This window comes from Pelecanus crispus, chromosome 6 (assembly GCF_030463565.1).
Source record: "Pelecanus crispus isolate bPelCri1 chromosome 6, bPelCri1.pri, whole genome shotgun sequence".
Lineage (NCBI taxonomy): Eukaryota > Metazoa > Chordata > Aves > Pelecaniformes > Pelecanidae > Pelecanus > Pelecanus crispus.
In genome coordinates, this window is record NC_134648.1 from 32,436,444 (window position 1) to 32,456,586 (window position 20,143).

Consider the following 20,143-nt stretch of genomic DNA (forward strand, 5'->3'; position numbering starts at 1 on the left):
TAGTTAAGTCTAGAGAGGACAGAAGCTATCTTAGAAATACTGACATGGTGAGCTCATGAGAGTGCAAGTGATTAAAAAAATTGGGAAAGGCTGGCAAAGTGTGTACAAGTTAAAGGCAGAATTACAACCTGTGTCCTGTGACAAACCACTACCTGCCTTTATTGCATATTTCAGAAGCATGCATGTATAAAGAAAAAAAAGTTGCAATGAACAGTAGTTCACCAGTAGTTTATGACCATTCTTTTCTTTCCTTAACCGCAAGCATAAGCTGAAGCATGCGCCCAACTTTCCTGTGTAATGCTGAAACTGGGTATTTCCAGGGGCAGTGTGGACTGGAGACAACACGGCAGAGTGGGGTTACTTGAAAATATCCATTCCAATGCTTCTCACCATCAGCCTGGCAGGGATTTCATTCTGTGGAGGTAAGGTGTTTAGCTGGAGTTGCTCACTATGCATAAATCACTGGTGCCACCAGGCTTGTATCCCAAGGCAGACTTCAACACAGGTGGTGGAAAGCTCGACAGTACAGTGCATTTCCAGGCAGTTTCACAGATTAGTCTGGCTTCAGAAGCCAGTAACCTGGCTCTCACCATCATTTCTCCACCGACTCTTATGTAGTGTTTGTGTTCCATCTGGAGCAGTGATCCTAAAGAGGTGTTCCATAGCACCATGACAGTCCTCTGTCACTGGAGAAGGCACTCAGCCTCAAAAAGCTCTTGAGATTTTTATTAAAGGATAACTTGTTACACAAATTTTCCAGTCTTATTTGGACAAGCAGCGGCCCAACAGCAGAACTGCAAGGGCACTGTGAAATGCATGGATTTATACACTTGGAATGTTTGTTAGAGGAAAACTTCAGATTTTTCAGAATAATTTCCAAAAATGTGTATTTTTATTTGTCTGCACAATATCTAGCTGATGTGGGAGGGTTTATTGGAGATCCAGAACCAGAATTACTTGTTCGCTGGTATCAGGCTGGAGCCTACCAGCCCTTCTTCAGAGGTCATTCTAACATGGAGAGCAAACGGCGAGAACCGTGGCTCTTTGGGGAGAAGAACACCCAGATCATCAGGGAAGCCATTAGAGAGCGCTACGTCCTCCTGCCATACTTATACACACTGTTCTATCGGGCACACACAGCGGCTGAACCGGTTATGAGGTAAGAGCATAAGTCAGGAGGTTTAGTGATTATCTTCAGGAAGTTACTTGGAGGAGGGAAGTTAAATTACCATCTCTTACTTTTGTGATTATTTATTTAAATATTAAAAAGAAAAACAACACAAAATTTACTAAATTCTATTTTCATGCATTCTGCAAGCTTTGGTAGGGTTCTTAGAGGAAAATTATGTGGTTTGGATTTTTTTCCAAATGACGCCTGGAACACACTAATTCAGTAAACACTGCACAGTCTTTAAACATGTTTTTAAAGTACTGTGGACTCCAGACTTCTCCTCATGATAAAGAACACTGCAGTATTCCAACCCACACTTAAAACAGTGCTTAATGAACTCTGAACTTGCTGACCTAAAAACATAAAGGCCATTTTGCCCCTCATGAAAATATTTCTTACTGCTGAATTGTTACTGTTATAAAAGCTTATTTCATATTGATAATTTGATCATTTATCTCTGCAGTATTTCTTATATTTTTTTCTTTTAGTAGAGAATCTAATAATCTAGAACAGAAATGAGATTAGAAAATAAACTTTTGTTCTGCTGCTCTCTAGCCTTTAAGAAAGTGTCTCAGTGGAACTGAATGCAGCAATCCGTTCAGCAAGAGATGAATGTCATCAATCTCCCTGGTAGATTGATGTCCTTTGCAATACATTTACCTTTACTTATTGTTATGCAAATACAATACATCTCCTAAGTTTTAAAAAGGTAAAGGTCTTTTCGAAAAGGGTTGAGTGGTTTGAGTTTTGAAGATGATTTGCATTACAGACATAGTGTGAGCATCTGTCTGCACATATATAGGCGTAGATGCCCCTGTTGTATGCACTGACATAGACAGTGGGTTTCTGTCTGTCTTGAAGTGAAGCTTACGTTGACATGTGCACTGCCCACAATGTTAAGTAAAACTTCAGTTGTGTTAAATATGCTGCGGTAGGTACAGAATTAGAGAGGCAGCATGGTATTTTTCTCACTGAGACAAGCAGAGTGGAAAATGTGTCTCATTAGCAATCACATGAACAGCAGGGCTGTAGTGAACAAGTGGATGCTTATGAGTGAGCAGGTGAACCAGGCTTTTCATGTAAGGAAACCCGGACCCTGTCTCTGAATGAGCTGTTAGTGTCATAATCTCTCAAACTTCAAATATACAACTCCTGTTCTGTAACCAGATGGTTACTGCACTGCCCTTTTTTGAGAAAGACTGAAAATTAACTTCTGGGGCAGGTTTTTCAGTCGTGACCAGGGGGAGACATGCTATAAAAGCAGTAGTGAGCTGCTGAGAACAGGAAGGACAGTGCTGCAGGGACTGGCTCATCAGGTCTCAGCATTGCTGGTAGACTGTGACAGAAAAGCTCATCCATCTCTCATTTGCTACAAGGAAGGCATATGTAGTGAAAGTTTATAAGGAAGAAGGCAGGAGGGAAGAAAGTAAGGCTGCAGGAGGCCAAACTGTAGGTATATTGGAGTGTCTTAACCTGTATTGTACTGGGAACTCTCATCAGTGACTCAAAAGGGGTACTTTAAGGCACAGAAGAGGACCTTGCCCTATCTTCAGTTCTTGCTAGCTGTGCCTTGTAAAGAGAGGGAAGAAATGGAGCCTGAAAATAAAATGCCAGAAGGCCTTGAACAGGCTGGTGGGAGAGCAGAAACTAACTGAATCCCACTATCTTTCTTCCTACAGGCCTCTCTGGATAGAGTTTCCAGGGAAAATAGAAACTTTTGGCGTGGAAAATGAGTACATGCTGGGTAAGCAGGTGTCTTCTCATTCTCTGGAATTTGAGTTAAATATTTTTGAGGTGATAGAGTGTCACATGACAAAAAGAAAACATGAAAACTCTGCCCAAGACTTTTTAAAATACTGTAACTGAATAAAGAACTTGAGACCTCTTTAAGGGACCTAGTTTTAACAGCACTTTGAAATAGGGGTCATATGAGATGCAAAACCTGAGTTCAGTCTCACTAGTCACTTTGAAAAAACATGGTCTGTTTTGACCTGAAACATGGAAGTTCACTGTAGCAGCTAAGACCACAGTCTGCTTCAGAAATGACAGTAGCAAACAGCTACCATCCAAAGCTGATAGTTTTTTTTTACTCTGATATGGCTGGTTGTTAAAGTCAGTTTTCTCAGAAACTAAGCTTAAGAGGTGAGCATGATTATGTAAAGCACATTCAGCCTATTCAGGAAGAGGAAATGGGAGGGAAATGTCACATTTCATTAATTTCTTTGTTACCGCTGGGCTCAAGAGTGCCTTACTAATGGCTTTCAAATGAAGGGATGTTCACTTCTCACACAGAAATCTGACCAAGGTAGGCAGGACACAGCAGCAAAGCTAAATGTGGTGAACCAGAGCATTTCAGAGGACTCTGGGAGTTCAGCTTGCATCACCAGTGGGCAAGGAGGGAAGAAGTTTATCAAACTGTACAGTCCATAATGTATTTTTTTTAGGAGAAAGAAGAATCATCCACAGTGCAATAAGTGTAAGCAGGTTTTTTTGGATTTTTTTTTTAAGACATTCCTGCCTTCCATTCTTTTGGTTAGAAAAGCATATTTTTTTGTTCAACCAAAAAGCAAACAGGCAGTCATCTCTTAGACTATGAGGGACCCAGGAGTGCCTCCAAGCTGGTGGGTATACAGTGCAGCTGAGCTGCATCCCAGTGCCAGAACAGAACAAGACCCAGGCAGCCATCAGCTCCCTACACATGCCTTGATGACCACAGCCATGTTTATGTTTTTCTCCAGGAAATGCTTTGTTGGTGCATCCAGTCACGGAGCAAGATGCCAAGGCAGTGAGTGTTCTGCTTCCAGGGTCAGAGGAGGTGAGGATGAATATGAAGCTGCTCAGCTCTTCAGCCCAGAGAAGTATTTTATACAGCAACCTTCCAGCTCCCCATCTTGTAACTGCTGAGCACTGCTGCTGTGCCAAGTGCTGGCTGGCCATTCTGTGCCACTCTGAACCTTCCTTCCATCTTGATACCGTGCATGCTTGGCTCACAGTAAATTTACTTTCTTGCTTTTCCAAGAGCTGCTGCACAAATCTCAGGTCTGCTATAATTTAAATCTCCCCTCAAGGCTTGCTACTTCATAGAATCATAGAATCATTTAGGTTGGAGAAGACCTTTAAGATCATCCAGTCCAATCACTAACCTAACCCTACCAAGTCCACCACTAAACCAGTTAAGGGTAGAGTAATAATTTCATGTTTCCTGGCTTGGTGGCTGGATTATTTTTTAATGAAGGTAAAAACTAGGAATCATTAAGGTTGGAAAGGACCTCTAAGATCATCAGTCCAACCATCAACCCAACACCACCATGCCCACTAAACCATGTCCCAGGGTGCCACGTCTACCCGTTTTTTGAACGCTTCCAGGGATGGTGACTCCACCACCTCTCTGGGCAGCCTGTTCCAATGCTTGACTACTCTTTCCGTGAAGAAATTTTTCCTAATATCCAATCTAAACCGCCCCCTGATGCAGCTTAAGCCCATTTCCTCCCATCCTATCGCTAACTACTTGAGAGAAGAGACCAACACCCACCTCACTACAACCTCCTTTCAGGTAGTTGTAGAGAGCGACGGAACACTGAAAAAAAGCTTCACTAAATTGTCAGTTCCCTTTTTTCATGTATTTCTCTTTGGGTTAAACTTCTCTTTTATGTGGAAGAAAAGGGATCTTTGAAGAAAGGTCATAATGAAATAAGAGGGAAGCTGTGGGGAGGGAAAATTATAACAAGGAAATAATAAGCCTCTGTAGCCTGGGACACGTATAGCAAAGACTTTGACATGTACAGAGATCGGTTCCTCTCTCAAGTAAAGTCATTTATCTGCAGGACAGCACTGTGATCCACTCCCACACAGAGCATTTGGCTGCAGCAGCTGAGAGGTGGAGGAAGGGAAGGAATTTGGGGAAAATAGTTCCTAAGGGAAAGCCTGAGACTCTAGTGAGGAATGAGAGGAAAGACAGCAGCAAAGGGGAGTGTGTGAGACCATGCCAAACCTTGTGACTCCACTAATGCATCTGAGGACACTTAGAATTCCTCTCAGTATAAGGAGAAAAACAGACTAGGCTCTCCAAACAAGATAAAAAAAATATTTTTTTCAAGATGTCTGTGGGAATTGACTGCCTGGCACACCTAAAGCCAATAAAACTGCTGGCAAGTGTGGTGCATGGGAAGTTTCATATGTAGCTCTTTTTTGTCACCTGTTATTAGCACCTTTGTTGTTAATTTTTACTTAAATATAAATATGCTTATTCTGCAACTCAGCATTTCTAGATTAAAAAAAAAAAAAGGTGTTTTATTGTTTTGCACTTCCCGATGCTTTAAGACATAGAAGATGTTATGCAAACTGTAGAAAAGATCAGCTTATTTTTGTGGTTCAGGAATGAGAATTTATTTTTTCCATCCAGAAGGTCATTTGATTTAAAAAGTAAATGCTATTTCTTACACATCAAATAGGCTGTTAGGAACAGTGACAGTAAGGTTAAGCAGAAGAGTAACTACATCTGCAGAAGGAACAGATCTTGCCATATATGTCATGCTCTTTCTTTTTTCATTTTTCCTAGATTTGGTATGATTTTAGAAAATTGAAACGAATGGAAAATCCAGGCACTCTGAAGATCCCAGTAACATTGGAGAATGTATGTGTTTGTTTTAAAATGCTACTTCCATTGAGCAGAACCCCCCCACCCCAAATAGTTTTTTTGGTTTGTCAACATTCAAAATCAGAAAAATTACATTTCAATTTCCTTGTAGGAATGTAATTTGAAATACCTTTTGTAGAGAAGAAAAGTCCCATCTCCTTTGTTGTTAGATGGAACACTAATGTGTCCTGGTGGTTGAGAAAAGCGAGATGATGTAAGGGTGACTTCTCCAAGCAAAGATACTTGGCTTGTACACGCACAGGAAGAGTACTACTATTCCTGTTGTTACTTGATTAGTTTTCTTTATGTACTTGTGTCACGGATAGAGCAAGAGTGCACTTCACTCATAAGAGAGAAGCAAAAATATATTTTATTGATATAAAACACTGAGTTAACAAAGTTCAATGGTAAATGCGACAGTGGTTTAAAAAGATTCAATGGCAAGGTCTGCTTGATTATTTACTGCATAGAGGACAGGGTCAGACAAAACTGTCAGGGAGACCCTTCCATCAAGTCATAAGGTTCAGAAAGGACCCCCTTGCTTTCTAAACTTTTTCTCAGAGAGGAGTCTAGGGGTGGCTGGATCTAGTCCTAGTCCCAGACTTGGTCAGCGCTTTATGTCTAAAGGATTCTATATGCACAGTCAGTCCTTTATATCACTTAGCTAAGATTGCAAGTTTAGCATACTGTTAGTCACTTACTGATGATCTGTTGCGGCAAGGAATCTCTCAACCTTGAGGAGTGCGGGAGAGCTCACAGGGCCCTGGGCTGCCCACTATTTATGGAGTAAGATGATTGACTTACAGTCATATTTGCATACCAGCAAGACCTCTGGATCACTGCTCCAGACAGCCCTTGGCTACTGTGTTGCTATCCGTCCCCAAAGTCCAGCACAAGCTGGATGCAGCCATCACGACCCCCACTGGTGGTTATTGCTTATGGCAGGGTGGGGGGGCACACTGCCACAACTTGTGGTAAAAATTCATTTCTGAGCTTTTATAAAAGCAAGCTTTAGTTATCCCCGTTCCAAGTTAAAATTATGTGATCAGATATATGAACCTTTTTACCCTGGCTTTTTTTTTTGCAGATTCCTGTATTCCAGCGGGGGGGCACTGTGATACCTCTGAAGACCAAGGCTGGAAAATCCACTGAATGGATGATGGACATTTCGTATGAACTCCACGTGGCCCTGGACACAGAGGTACTCTGAGACGACATTCCCTTTACAAAGTTGTCTTCTACTCCATTTTTAGGTCCTTGCCACCTGTTCGATCAGCACGATGGTATCTGCATCTGTATGCCCAATGGCTCTCTTCCACTTCTCCTATCTGGGGGGCTCCCACCTCCCTCCCACTGTTCCCTCAAAGTGAGACTATCTGAGTATAGCAGAGGCAGAACATTTTTCTGTCCTTTCTCAGTCCTTGTCTAGTCCCTTCGAGGAAGGAGCAGAGAATGAGCAGGCCACAAACTTCCTCTTGGACACAGAGAGAACTTCCCACAACTGTCTTTTCTAATAAATGAGGTGACACCTGGCACCCACATCAATTTACAAAACCAAGATGTCCAAGTCTTCAAGCACTCTCAGAGCTGGACTCACTGAGCCTTCTGGGGATACAAGTCACTGAAGAGAAATAAACACACACCCTTCATTATGAAGCATAACATATAGTGAGACATTTTTAGTTTCATTGTTGTTGTGGTTTAACCCCAGTCGTACCACACAGCCTCTCACTCACCCTGCCCCCCTCCGGTGAATTGGGAGAAAAAAGTAAAACCTGTGGGTTGAGATAAAGACAGTTTAATAGGACAGCAAAGGAAGAAAAAACAATAATAATAATGATGATGATTGTAAAAGAATATACAAAACAAGTGATGCACAATTCAAGTTGCTCACCACCTGCTGACCAATGCCCAGCCCGTCCCCAAGCAGCGATCACTGCCCCCAGCCAACTCCCCCCAGTTTATATACTGAGCATGACATTTTATGGTATGGAATAGCCCTTTGGCCAGTTTGGGTCAGCTGTCCTGGCTATGCTCCCTCCCAGCTTCTTTTGCACCTCCTCACTGGCAGAGCATGGGAAGCTGAAAAGTCCTTGAATTAGTATAAGCGCTACTTGGGAACAATTAAAACATCAGTATGTTATCAGCATTGTTCTCATACTAAATCCAAAACACAGCACTATACCAGCTACTAGGAAGAAAATTAGCTCTATCCCAGCCGAAACCAGGACAACTGTCCAGCACTAGAAGCTGCTGTTAATTTGTACTCCATCTGGTGTGTTTCACAGGCCTATGCAATAGGTGAGCTCTACTTAGATGATGGGCATTCATTTCAATATCTCCACAAGAAGCAGTTCCTGTATCGGAAATTCACTTTCCACAAGAACATTCTCTCTTCCAGGTAACAGCAATTATGGAAGAAAGCCACCAACACACTGTCATTGGAAATGCCTTTTCTAGTTCATGAGGCCTTCTTACAAATGTGGAAGTATTAGTCTTATTTATTGCTTAGTGAAGCCTCAGAGCATGCAGAAACTGCAGGGGTAAACAATGTTCTGCATAAGTCTAAGGGCAGCAACATGAAATACTGAGTTATCTCATGTTGTTTCAGTCTAGTCAAATCTACAGATTCTACAGATTTACTCAAATACAAAGAAAGTCATCAGCAAAAGTAAAGCCTATCTGACAAAAGAAGATAAACTGGGAGATTTGCAAACAGGCAACATCTGGAGTGTTTGTATTTTCTAAGATGTATTTTTCTAAGATCTTCACTGAGAGGGCGGTCGGTCGCTGGAACAGGCTCCCCAGGGAAGTGGTCAAGGCACCAAGCCTGTCAGAGTTCAAGGAGCATCTGGATGATCCTCTTAGTCATATGATTTAGCTTTAGGTAGTCCTGCGAGGAGCAGGGAGTTGGACTCAATGATCCTTATGGGTCCCTTCCAACTTGAGATATTCTATGATTCTATGTGGGAATCACAGACAGACACCACTACATGTAGTTTCCAAAAGTCATTAACAAATGCACCATATGTATTAGCATGGTAAAATATACCAAAAAAAAGCACTTGAAAGGAAGCACAAGGGGACACAACCTGCACAGGTTGAGTGAAACAACCTAAAAGCCAAGAGTATCCATAGCTGCTTGTAAGGAAAGAGATGCTAAATTTGTCACTATGACACTTCTACTATTGAGGTATGTTGCCCATGAGGCTGTGCAGTGCATAGATGGTGATTTTACAGACATTTCTTTATTCTTTCAGTGTTCAAAAATATGTAGGAGGTGGTCCTAAAACTACAAAATTTAACACAGAGCAAATTAGCTTGGATAATGTAGTTAAAAGTATGCTTCAGATCTCTTTATCTGGGATACGAAATCTGAAAAGCTTAAAAATTCAGGTTGGAAAAGAAAAATGTTGCTAAATTGCTAGCAAATCTAGAAGTTGGAAAAAAGTAATTTTGAGATGAATGGTACAACATTCTGTTCACTCCGGGAAGGAAAGTTTCAAAATGAAAGACAGTTGTGCCTCAGATTGAAACATCTTACTTGAAAAATGTTAAAATTAGCTTTACATTTATACTTAGGAGTTTTAACTACATTTTTGCAAAAGTCCAAAACTGTTATGGTTGTCAAAGCCGTGCTTTTTGCCACAAAATATCTTCTCAAACTTTTTTTCTTCTAACTTTGTGAAATCTGCTATGCAGTGAAAAATTAGCTGATAATGGGAGAAAGTTTTACTTGTTTCAGGAGAAACGTAAATAATGGAAAGGACACCAGTATAGGGAACTTTCAGGGTGAGACTGAAGGTAGTACTTTCTCTGTATGATGCCCAACTACTACTGATAGACAGAAACTAATGTACATGAAATAATTTTCTTTTTTCAGCTGCACAGATGAAAGTGGACAATACCGCACTACATGTGTGGTTGAACGGGTGATAGTTCTGGGATTTGGACAGCAACCCACCTTTGTGACAGCCTGTTCTAAGGGTAATGAACTGACTTCTATTTTACTACAATTTCTTGAAATACTGTGACTGTGTTGCCATTCACTAGAGGTGGCCAGCTGACAGCTCTGTAAAGGAAGTGTTACAGCATAGGGAGTGTCTTTTAGTTTTATTTGCTACTTTTTTGATATCAAGCACAGAATTTAGTGAAAGGAGCCAGCAGCTACTCACCACTAATATTACATGCATAACTGAAGAACACTTGCTTTGTAAGGCAATAGGTACATCAGTAAAAGTGGTTCAAAATTAACAAGTTCAGATAACTTTGTCCTGCACAGAATATGACCAGAGATAGCATTTCAAATGAAGGACCATTTCCTCAGATCCTTAAGCCTGCCTAGTCTAGAACAGGAAACTTGCAGACAAAACCAGGGTTACTCTTCTGTTCTCTTGCTCATTCAAAAGTGTCTGGAGTTCGTGACTATGTGGGGATCTCTAGAAGTTGTGAGGGATCCTGTATGGATAGGCAGTAGCATCTACAGAAAGGGCTTATAATTTCTGGCTGCTTTCCAAGCACGTCCCTTCACTTCGGGAATTGTGTGGACATGGACTTTCTGCCTCCACCTGTCAATCTCAGGGACTTTTAGGGTGCTTGGGGGAAAGCCTGTGCTGAAACAAGGGTTATTTTTTTCAGAAAAATCCTTGAATAGTTCCATAGTTTGATGTACCATAGTTTGAAAGGTCAGAAAAAAAGAAATAGTTTTTCCAGTTCTGCTGCATTCTTATGTGCATACTGGGCAGATTTGACTACTATTTCATTTTCAATCAATCCTTTCCACCAGTGGCAGGGACAGTCTGAATTAAAAACTGGAGGGAGTCATGTGTAACTGTGTTTCAGAAGGGTTTTTCTTAAATCATATAGTAAAGTCTCTTGTCCTGTTCAGATCGGAAAGAAAAAGAAGTGGTTTTCACATACGATACGAAGACCTCTGCGCTGACGCTGGAAAATTTAGCCCTGAATGTCAATGCTGACTGGGAGATTTGCATCAACTGAAAGGAGATGCACCTTCAGAGAATTCATTGAGAGGCTGAGGGGAAATAAGTTCGGAGGACTTAAAATGTTCACTTGAATCCAATCAAATCAAAGAACTATTTCCCACCCACACCCCCAAACTAACATTTCCTACAATTTTTCCTTGAAAGCACTAATTTCAACTTGGATAGCTCTTCTATTCAGCAAAAGTAGTAGCACCAGGATTGTATCTTTGGGGAAAAAACCTAAATACTGTCTGCTCCAGGCTAGCTTCAGTTAGGCATTGAGTTCTGCCTTCACTTGCACCAAAAAATCGTAAATTGATGGGGTGAGATTGTGGATCATTGGCATGGGGTTTAGTGTAAGTATTTGGAAATCCCACTACTCGGAGACTGGAGTACTTGAGAAGAGCAGATCTGGGCCAGTTCAACAAGCAGCACCAGTAGATATGCCAGACGCAGAGGTTATCATCAGAGTTCTGCCTGCAAGCTGCCTTGTGAAAACAGAAGGAGCCACCCAGCATGGTTACAGACACTTCCTCTTTCTAGTCCTTAATGACAATGCAAAATTAGGCAGTCTGTACAGGAAACTAAACAACAGGCTAGCCAAACAGTTCAGTCACTGAAGGTAAGATTTGAGTAGGCTGTGCCAGTCAGTTTTGCGGTACTAAAAGACAGTAATGTGGGAGTGCAGAATTCTCCCCAATAGCTGGCTTTGAAACTGGTATTTGGATTTTGGAAAGGCACGGGTCTACAGAAGTGCAATATTGGCTTAGGGTAGCAGCTAGACTCATGCAGAAACATTTTCCATGTTATTGCTCCCCTCTCTCTGCAAGTACTACTTAAAAAAAAAAAAAAAAAAAGTCTTCTGTTAGGAAAGAGTTGGCATTTTTGGATGATTGAATGTCATTGGTTAAAGCCAGCCCAGTGAAGCAACTCTGCTTATGGAAAGCTGTGCTTCTCTACATCTTCCAACTCTTGCCAAGGTTTGGCTTCCTTTACATATATTTTAGTAATTTTTTGGTCAGTTTTTAGTATCTGGCTGAGATTTGAGCTTGGTATTTATGAAGCAAATTTTTAATTTTAATGGGGTTAATTCTGTATTTAGCTGCCCCACTTCATTCTTATTCCCCCATTCACTTACAACTCACTCCAATATTCCCTTGCCTCCTTTTCCCACCATCTCTGCAAACAGAACTGGTGTGTCCTGATGCTTTCTTCACTTTGAAAACTAGGAGACATGCTGAGTCCCCCATCCCCTACATCCTGCCTATTCCCACAGCCCTTTCCATATCAGGCATCTCTTTTCACAGGCTACTATTGCTCCACAGCTCAAGTTGTTTGCCCTTTCCATTTGCTACACTTGTCAACCATATTATTTTAAAACCAGTTCTGCTTTGAGTCAAACCTGAACATGCCATCAGTTGGGTTTTGTGGATATAAAAGGGCAAAATTTACTTAATTTCCTTCAGCAAGATAAGGAAGTATTTTCTAAAAACATCAGTATATTAACTCTTAGGAAGCAGAGGAGGATGGTCACCATTTTTGCCAACTAAAGGTAACATAACAGTCCGTTTGTATGTTGTTCCCTACTCTTCTTACTAAGTTCTCCCTGTGCTTGGTCAGTCATTCCCACCTGCTGCTGTTTGTCCTCTGCAGGGCAGATTTCTGGCAACAGCAAGTGTGAGAGCAAACTGTGACTACTCCGCTCTTGACTACCAAGTGCTGTTTGTTCCCCACCAGACCCTTAGGATCCTTCTTTTTTATTCTGCAGAGCTGTTTGTCAGCCCCTTTTAGCAGACAGTGTGAGCCTCTACTGCAGGAGCTGGCAGCCTGAATACTGCTGTGCTTAATGCAGACAAGTTAATCGAGGTAGAACAGTAGTAGCAAATAGATCTTTTACATCTGTGAGAAGAGAGACAGACCCTATTTTTGAGACAGACTGTATTTTTCTATCAGCTTCTAAGCTGTAATTGATGATTGCTTCTTATGTTTAAACATAGCAGCGCTTCTGACAGGATATAATTATTGTCTGGAGCATTTTAATGAAATGTTTTAACTGGTATTTCTCAAGTTGGAAAGTAAGTGAAATAAAGTAACAATGAAGCGAATTACATGCTTTATTCATTCCAACCTTCTTTCTACTGTTGAGAATCTCTACTAAGTATTCTTCCCAGGGTATCTGGTTAAAGTGAATGACTAGCTTTTTTACTCTGGCCCTCAGTATGATATCTGCATTATAGTAAGTACTCATGGGTCAAATTTTCAGTGGTATGAAGTGCCTAATTTCTATGGATTTCAGTAGGAATCAGTTGCTGAAATTCTTAGCAGCTGTGTCTTTAGATCTGAGGAAATAAATTTCAAAGAATATAATTTACATTGATATTTGTAGCAACTCACATACTTTTCCACATATTTATGCCATAAATGAAAAAATAAATTTATAGTATATCTTTACAAAAAAAGTAATTTAATTCAGTTACTGAAAACAACTGGAGATAAAACTTCATAAAAAACAAACAGAAAGGTTATCATCCATGTAGTTCACTTTTGCTCTGTTGAACAGTCATCTAGTGGGGTACTTCCGCTTGCAAGAAATTCCAGCACAAAAGGTGGTTTAATTTCTAACGGAAAAAGGGGTTATTTTGCTGTTTGTAGCAGCCAGCACATCCATTCTTGTCTATGGTAACCTGTGTTTCTTTAAAGACACCATTTGTCTTTCTTTTACTAGCAACTGCTGTTTCTCACAAAAAAGACCTACATAATAAAACCATCTGTCTGGTAAAAAATAAGAAAAGGAGAAGCTGTTTTGTGAACTGGTATAACCACAAAATGCTCCTGAACATCTGTAAAAAGCAACATTGGGTTAGAAGTGAGAAGTGCATGTCCACCTGCCATTCCCTATGCAGGCACTATCTGAACTGTTGGCTGTAGGAGTAGGTCATGCCCTGACACTTGCTGAACACCCAAAGGGGAAAAAAAAAAAAAAAACCCCACACTGCTAATCCTTCACTTGATCCTGCCCAGCAGCCCACAAGGAGCTGGTCAAATATCACACCTGTGCTACTGGCATTCTTCCTGAAACAGAGCTCTGTGTATGAGATGCAATAGATGAATTTTTGTATTGGGCAAGAAGGGAGAATATGGAAGAAAGAACGTATGCAAAGGATTCAAAATGAGCATTTTTGCTGAAGCTGTGCAGTGAGAAGTCCTTGCATCTCACTACTGGCATTGCTCTTGAAATATTCTGGAAAGAGTGACACAGGGCTCTGCCAAGCTGTCCTGCAAAGTAATGTCAAATATGAGACCTGCAATCCTTGCATCTAAATGTAACGAGGAAGTCATCAATTCTGCATCTGGACAACCCACCCTGAAGCAATTGCATTCCTATTTCCACAAACACTTTAATCTGTCCTTTCTGATTGCCCTGTTGGTGCAAGAAGGCTTGCATTCATGATAAAAAGAAAAGGATTTAGGCCACCATTAGAAGACTGAAGATTAATACTCCTAGAGGTTAGTCAAGCTTGCCAACTATCTTACCTTCTTTAGAAGTTCCCCATGCTGAATTTTTTTAATGAGCTGTAGAGCTTGCCCACTGTACTATTGATTTGAAATGTGTAAACCAAGCAAATGGCTGAGAAAGAAAAAAGAATTGGTGCTTTAGAAAACACCATAGTACTAGGGCAGAAGGTCAGCAATGTGTACACAAGCCAGAGTCTAGTGTCATTAGGCAAAAATAACACTGATGTCATTGTGTGATTTAAGACTTACCAGTCAAAGAAAAATGAAGATGTTAGGGGGCTTTTCTTGACACATAAACAATGTCACCTTTTAAAGAACTGGATTATAGAGAAGAGCAACATGTGTTTAGATTTTCCTTTCACAGAGACTGTGAATTTGTCCCTTATCCCACTGTTGTTTGACAAAATAAATGTGCGAAGTCAGATGTCTCCTGTAAGACTGGTATATCCTAACACACACAGAATGGCCCAGTTTCCGCGCTGGGCCCATTATGGACTTTTCCACCCCTATATGAAAAGGTGCCTTTTACATGGGAGGTAGCTAGGTGTATCAGTGCTGGTGAGCTGCTCTCTAGAGGAGCCAAACCCAGCTGGCAGGTATTGACCTGACCTTAGTAGCATCAAATAATTAACCTTTTTCACCATTAGGAGCATGTCTTCGAATAATCCTCTCTACTAGTAAAAATCTCTATATATCTTTTCTGCAGCAAAGGGTAGAAAAAACAAGTCGAGTACAACAGGTTCTTCAGGCTTGTCAGGAGTAGTTTATTGGCCGGCAGTACTTCATAAGTACGTTCCCAAACCAGCAGGAGTTTAGTTTCCAGTTTCAGTGTTCTCTCAAGGAAAAGATGAGCTGCTTGCACCAGGAGTCAGCCTGCACACAGAGCCTGTCCCAGGAACATGCCTGGCCTCGGTGTGAGCTGCGCAGAAGACTGACACCATCTCACTAACCCCCTCCCTCTCACTTTCCCTCTCTCTCACTCTTTGCCTGTAGTTATTTTTAGATTTCATGGGTTAAAGCTTGTCCCTTCTGGACACTTATATGCACAGGGCAGGAACACACACATGCTGTAGATACTACAACTCAGGCACGGGAGTTAGCCAACAGATTATCTTGTTCCACATCAAGGAATAAGTTCCGATTTCTTATGACAAAATACTGGCCTTTGAGAAGATGCACAATGTGCTCAACCACATGGAATTTTTTTGCTTGCAAATTTGACTAGGCGATTTTCAACAGATAGAAAAAGCAGTTTACGCAGCAACTTCCTCTTTTCTTGAATTTCCTTCCAGTTTGCAAGATCTTGCTTTCTTTCAACATTTGCTTTGAGCCTGATTCCCATGCCGTCTGCCATAAATGCAGCAGTGGCTCAGCAGACAGCTGCTGGGTCAGTTCCCAGCACTACTGTTAGCACTACAACTGAAGGTGCAGGTGGGGGCACAGGGGGGATTTATTCTGCCATTATAAGTCGCAACCAGCCCATTATCAGAGTTAAAGAGAAGACCTATGAAGAGCTTCACAAGAAGTGCCTGGAGAAAAACATTCTCTATGAAGATCCTGATTTCCCACCGAATGAGTCCTCCCTCTTCTATAGCCAGAAAATCCCCATCAAGTTTGAATGGAAAAGACCACATGTAAGTAACATGTTTGCTGAGTGCCTTTTACTTTCTGTAAATTGAAGTATTCACTGTGAGCTTACATTTTTGCAGAAAGGGTGTGTTGGGGGGGGCCGGGGGAATAACTGGAAAGTATATTTCGTCAGAGCTCTCCTGGAAGATAACTAGCTAGGGCTTTGGAAGCTCAGAGAGTGTGTGTAGGTAATGACTAAAATAATACCATAAACCAAAATGAAACAAAAAAAGAGATGGAATGAAATATATAGAAAAAGAAATACAGAATTTAATTTTCTTCTTGCATGATTTGCTAGGGATTTTCTTGTCTGAAACTACCAAAGAAAAAGTCTCCTCATTCTGCAACAAGTTATGGGTTTGCTGGGGCTTAATTTTTAAACACTACCTTATTTCACTTACAACTTTACTTTAGTATTCTGCTGGTTTCCTAATCTGTGAAAATAAAAGGACAGGTTATGGTATGACATATGCTTTTATTCCGTTGTTTGTTTGCAACATTGCTTAGCCAACTTGCAAAGGTTGCTTAGGATATTATCCACTTACCATGAATGTGGGTGTTGTAATCACTGTGAGGGCCCACTCCTGCCTGCTAATCCCATTTTTTTTTCCTATCTTGTGGGTATTCCCCAGCCAGCCTTCCTCTTCTTTCCCACCCTGAGTCTCTCTCACAGGCAGAGGACTCATTCCTCAATTCCCAATTGATTCCCCATCCTGCTAGGGATGTTATCCTCTTTCCCTGTCATTCCTGCTGGGCAGCTGCTCCCCTGCAGCGAGGCAGCCCCTGGGACGCTGCCTCGGCCCCTGCCGTCCCCTGTTCAGCAGTGAGGACGCAGTTCTGAGGAGCTTCCCCAGCTCCCTCTCTCTGGTAGTTTTTGGCCACCTCTTCTAGATTTGTCATACCTCCCCAACACCCAGATCTATGTTTCAATGGCAAAGTCAGTGGTGATAGATAAAACTAACCAGGGGAACGTAACTAAATAGCAAAAGACCAGGGGCTCTTGCAGGTAGCTGTTACAGACACAGAGGAAGGGCATGTGCTGCTGTCACAACGTGAGCAGCGTGGGGGGAGCAACGTGACTCCCCCATCTGCCATGCCCTATGCACATATGCTCTGTCATTCCTTCGTCATCACCACGGCTGCATTGGCTCCTGGAAATGTGTGTGAATGAGTTAAATGCAGCCGCAAGTCAATCATCTTAAAGGATGGGATTTCCCCTATTCGTACACAGAGGAAAGTGATATAGCAGTACAGTGGGTGAGTGTCAGCACCCTGGGGCAGACAGAGTGCAAGTGTGCATATGAGAAAGCATCAAAACGTAAAAAAACCCACAATGTAACCTTAGGCTTGTCTAATGTAACTGAGCATGCACAGATCAAGCCTTTGTTTTTGGGAAGGTTCAGACTTCAGGGTCTCTATCCCGAAGATATTTCTTTAAGCCACTCATTAATAAGTTTGGAAGCTCTGCACTTATTATTCATGTAGCAACAACAAGCTGGGGACTGTGTAAGACTCAAAATACAACCTAAGCATCAAAACCAAAGCTATCTGTGTTCTTTTGACACAAATGTTCAGGCACCTGGTGTATCTGTGGTGCCAGCTGCAGGTAGGGCAGAGGCAGGAGATCCAGAGAGCTGCAGTCTGCACCTCCCGAGTACTGGCATACTGTGGGATCACAGATCTGGTCAGTCCTGGCCCCGATAGAGATGGCTGTCCTACCAGGGACACACCAGGTCTGATTTGCAGAAGTGCCTGTGCCTTCTGTTGCAAATGTCTTTGTTTTTTAAACAAACCCTGTAATTTAGGTCATTGCTATACCCATTAGGTCCCTGAAGAGAGACTCACATATAACGCTTTCTCCTTTTATAATGTGCCCTCTACCTTGTCATCCATACCACAACTGCAAAGTGAGACTTCTCTTGGGTGCTGATGCAAAAGATTTGTATCTGCTGGTGCTGATCTCAGATTGACCCAGGACTTTGCTTCACTGAACTTTGAAACTGTATGTTATATAGCACTGGTAGGAGGACTTGTCTGATAATATTATATACACAAATAGCCACAATAGACACATTAATGGAACATCATAAAGTCAAATGAATATGAAGTAGTAATACTGGGCTAAAGAGTATTTTTCTAAGAGATTAAAGCAATCATTGAAGCACCAAATGTAAAGATTCAACTGCACAGGACGTGTTTTGTAATAGTGTGTAAAGATACGCACAACTTCTGTTCATATTAAATTGCAATGGCATTTTTTTGGCGAAGAAAGCAACTAGCTTATAAAGTGGTAATTTTTAATCACTTTGAAATTCAGGTCAAACTTGAATTGAATCAGACTTGATAATGTACTCTAAAAGAAAGCAAAATACCAGATAGTTCAGAAGTCCTGAGAGAATATCCTAACACTGGCTTCACTCTAGATCCTTTCCCTGATTTCTATGGCATATTTTATATGCCACATACCCCCAGAAATAGCAAATAAACAAGTGATGAATGTGCTCCAAGATCTCATTTAAAACAGAGAGCTGGGAAATAGGCAACCTGTTCCTGACTGCCTCTGGCTTTCTGAGTCACCTGAGTCATGCCACCTAACCAATTTGTATCCAAGCTCCCCCCCACCACACGAGATCAATGTATAAGCATATAATATACACGAAAGATTAATGCTAGCCTTAAATGAGTGTTATTTGCAATGACATGAATCCATGTGTGATTGTTGAGTGCAAGTTTTTCCAGAAGCTCCAAGTAGTATTTGAGGAATCACAAAGTTAATCTAAAGGGCATGTGTTTGCCAGTTACCAACACTATAACCAAGCACTGATGACGGTGATGTTCCTCAGCTGAATAGTGCTTCTTTGCTGTAGGTTTCAGCATACTGTGCCGACATATGGAAAGGCTGTGAGTCTGCTTTTGCACCTGGGATTTATGTGGACCCCACAGCAAGTCAGCCACATGGATGACACTCCCCCGATTCCCAGCTCTGAGCTGAGGCACCTGCTGAGCCCGGCATGGGCAACTCCCCCTCCCACGTGTGGGCTGCAGGGACCTGGGCTCTCTCAGCTTCCCCTGGCAATGGCTATGCTGTGACTTGATCTTTGCCTCGGGGCTCCTGCAATTTGTTACTGAGGTGGTGAGAGGTGTCTAGCATCCCAGCCCCAGAGCTACCTCTTGCTCTCATGCATCTGGCCCTACAGGCTCATCTCTTTGCAGGCAGTGCTACCCGGAGGTCAGGTCTACCTCCACCACCTCCCGAAATGATTGGCCTCTGCTGCGAGGGAGGACTGGTCTTGTGCCTTACCGTCAGAAGGACGGCTGCCACGCAAGGCAGCTGTGAGCCGTGGCATGGGGAGCGGTGAGAAGGCCCCTGTAATTCTACCCAGCTGGTGACTGCCATGCCACGAAATGAATGCGCAGGGCAGACCTCCTAATACTCAATTTGGGCAAAAGCCAAGTGACAGCCCTGAAAGTTTCCCTGAGTAAAGACTGCAGGATCCATCCAGTGTTTCTGTTCAGACTGTGCATGAGCGTGGTTTAGGTACATAGAGGGGAAATAAAATCCCCCTCAGTTAATGCATAATATTATATCATTCACTCACCCATGGAAGTTAAGAGAAGCCCAAATTGCTGTTCTCACATGCACCAGGTTATATCTAGCTCGGTGATGGGCTGTGCTCAGCTTTCTTAATGGCCTCAGCCTCCCACACCTACGCTGCCTGCAGGAGCTTCTCCTAGCTGAGAGCTGGGACGAGGTCAGTGATCTTTGAGAGTTGAGAAAAAGTCTGTATTATAACATAATACAAAGTATCGAGAGGTCCTACTGCAGTCCTGTTTGGATCTAACAACCCTAGGACATTAATAGGAAGGCTTTGCCATGACACTGTGCTTTCAAATGCACCGCTGTCATTCTCCTTGCCCACAGCCAGGAGGTCATAGCATTAACCACCAGGTTCAATGACTTCCCTGTGGTGATCCTCTCTGTAGCCAAGAAAATCAGCAGGAAAAGCTTTCTTTTCATGACGAATACAAATCAAATCAAGTCAGCAGACTGGTGGATTTTGCTTAGAGTGAAAATGAATCAGTTAGATCATCTGCTGCACAGGTGTGAAGCTGTTTGAATTTAGTAATCACAAAATGTGTGCCTCTGCAGGCAGTATCACAGCGCAAAGACAGCATTTAGTGCCACCAAGGCAGGAGTTTCAGATGAGG

General features: G+C 42.0%; 2 protein-coding genes across 5 annotated transcripts in view; both read left to right on the plus strand.

The window, feature by feature from the left end:
- Positions 1 to 13,479, plus strand: part of GANC (glucosidase alpha, neutral C) — a 31,142-nt gene extending 17,663 nt beyond the window's left edge. For 2 of the 3 annotated variants that reach the window (XM_075712590.1, XM_075712591.1), the window contains 9 exons: positions 321 to 422; positions 916 to 1,159; positions 2,851 to 2,915; positions 3,910 to 3,986; positions 5,730 to 5,804; positions 6,895 to 7,008; positions 8,096 to 8,208; positions 9,691 to 9,794; positions 10,696 to 13,479. In XM_075712590.1, the coding sequence (XP_075568705.1) occupies positions 321 to 422; positions 916 to 1,159; positions 2,851 to 2,915; positions 3,910 to 3,986; positions 5,730 to 5,804; positions 6,895 to 7,008; positions 8,096 to 8,208; positions 9,691 to 9,794; positions 10,696 to 10,805 (1,004 nt within the window). In that variant the 3' untranslated portion in view covers positions 10,806 to 13,479. Of the gene's footprint in view, positions 1 to 320; positions 423 to 915; positions 1,160 to 2,850; positions 2,916 to 3,909; positions 3,987 to 5,729; positions 5,805 to 6,894; positions 7,009 to 8,095; positions 8,209 to 9,690; positions 9,795 to 10,695 lie in introns of those variants that run through there. The other variant, XM_075712592.1, reaches the window with a different exon arrangement.
- A 2,166-nt stretch (positions 13,480 to 15,645) lies between these two features.
- Positions 15,646 to 20,143, plus strand: part of CAPN3 (calpain 3) — a 29,832-nt gene continuing 25,334 nt past the window's right edge. For both annotated transcript variants that reach the window (XM_075711818.1, XM_075711819.1), the window contains exon 1: positions 15,646 to 15,939. In XM_075711818.1, the coding sequence (XP_075567933.1) occupies positions 15,646 to 15,939 (294 nt within the window). The remainder of the gene's footprint in view (positions 15,940 to 20,143) is intronic.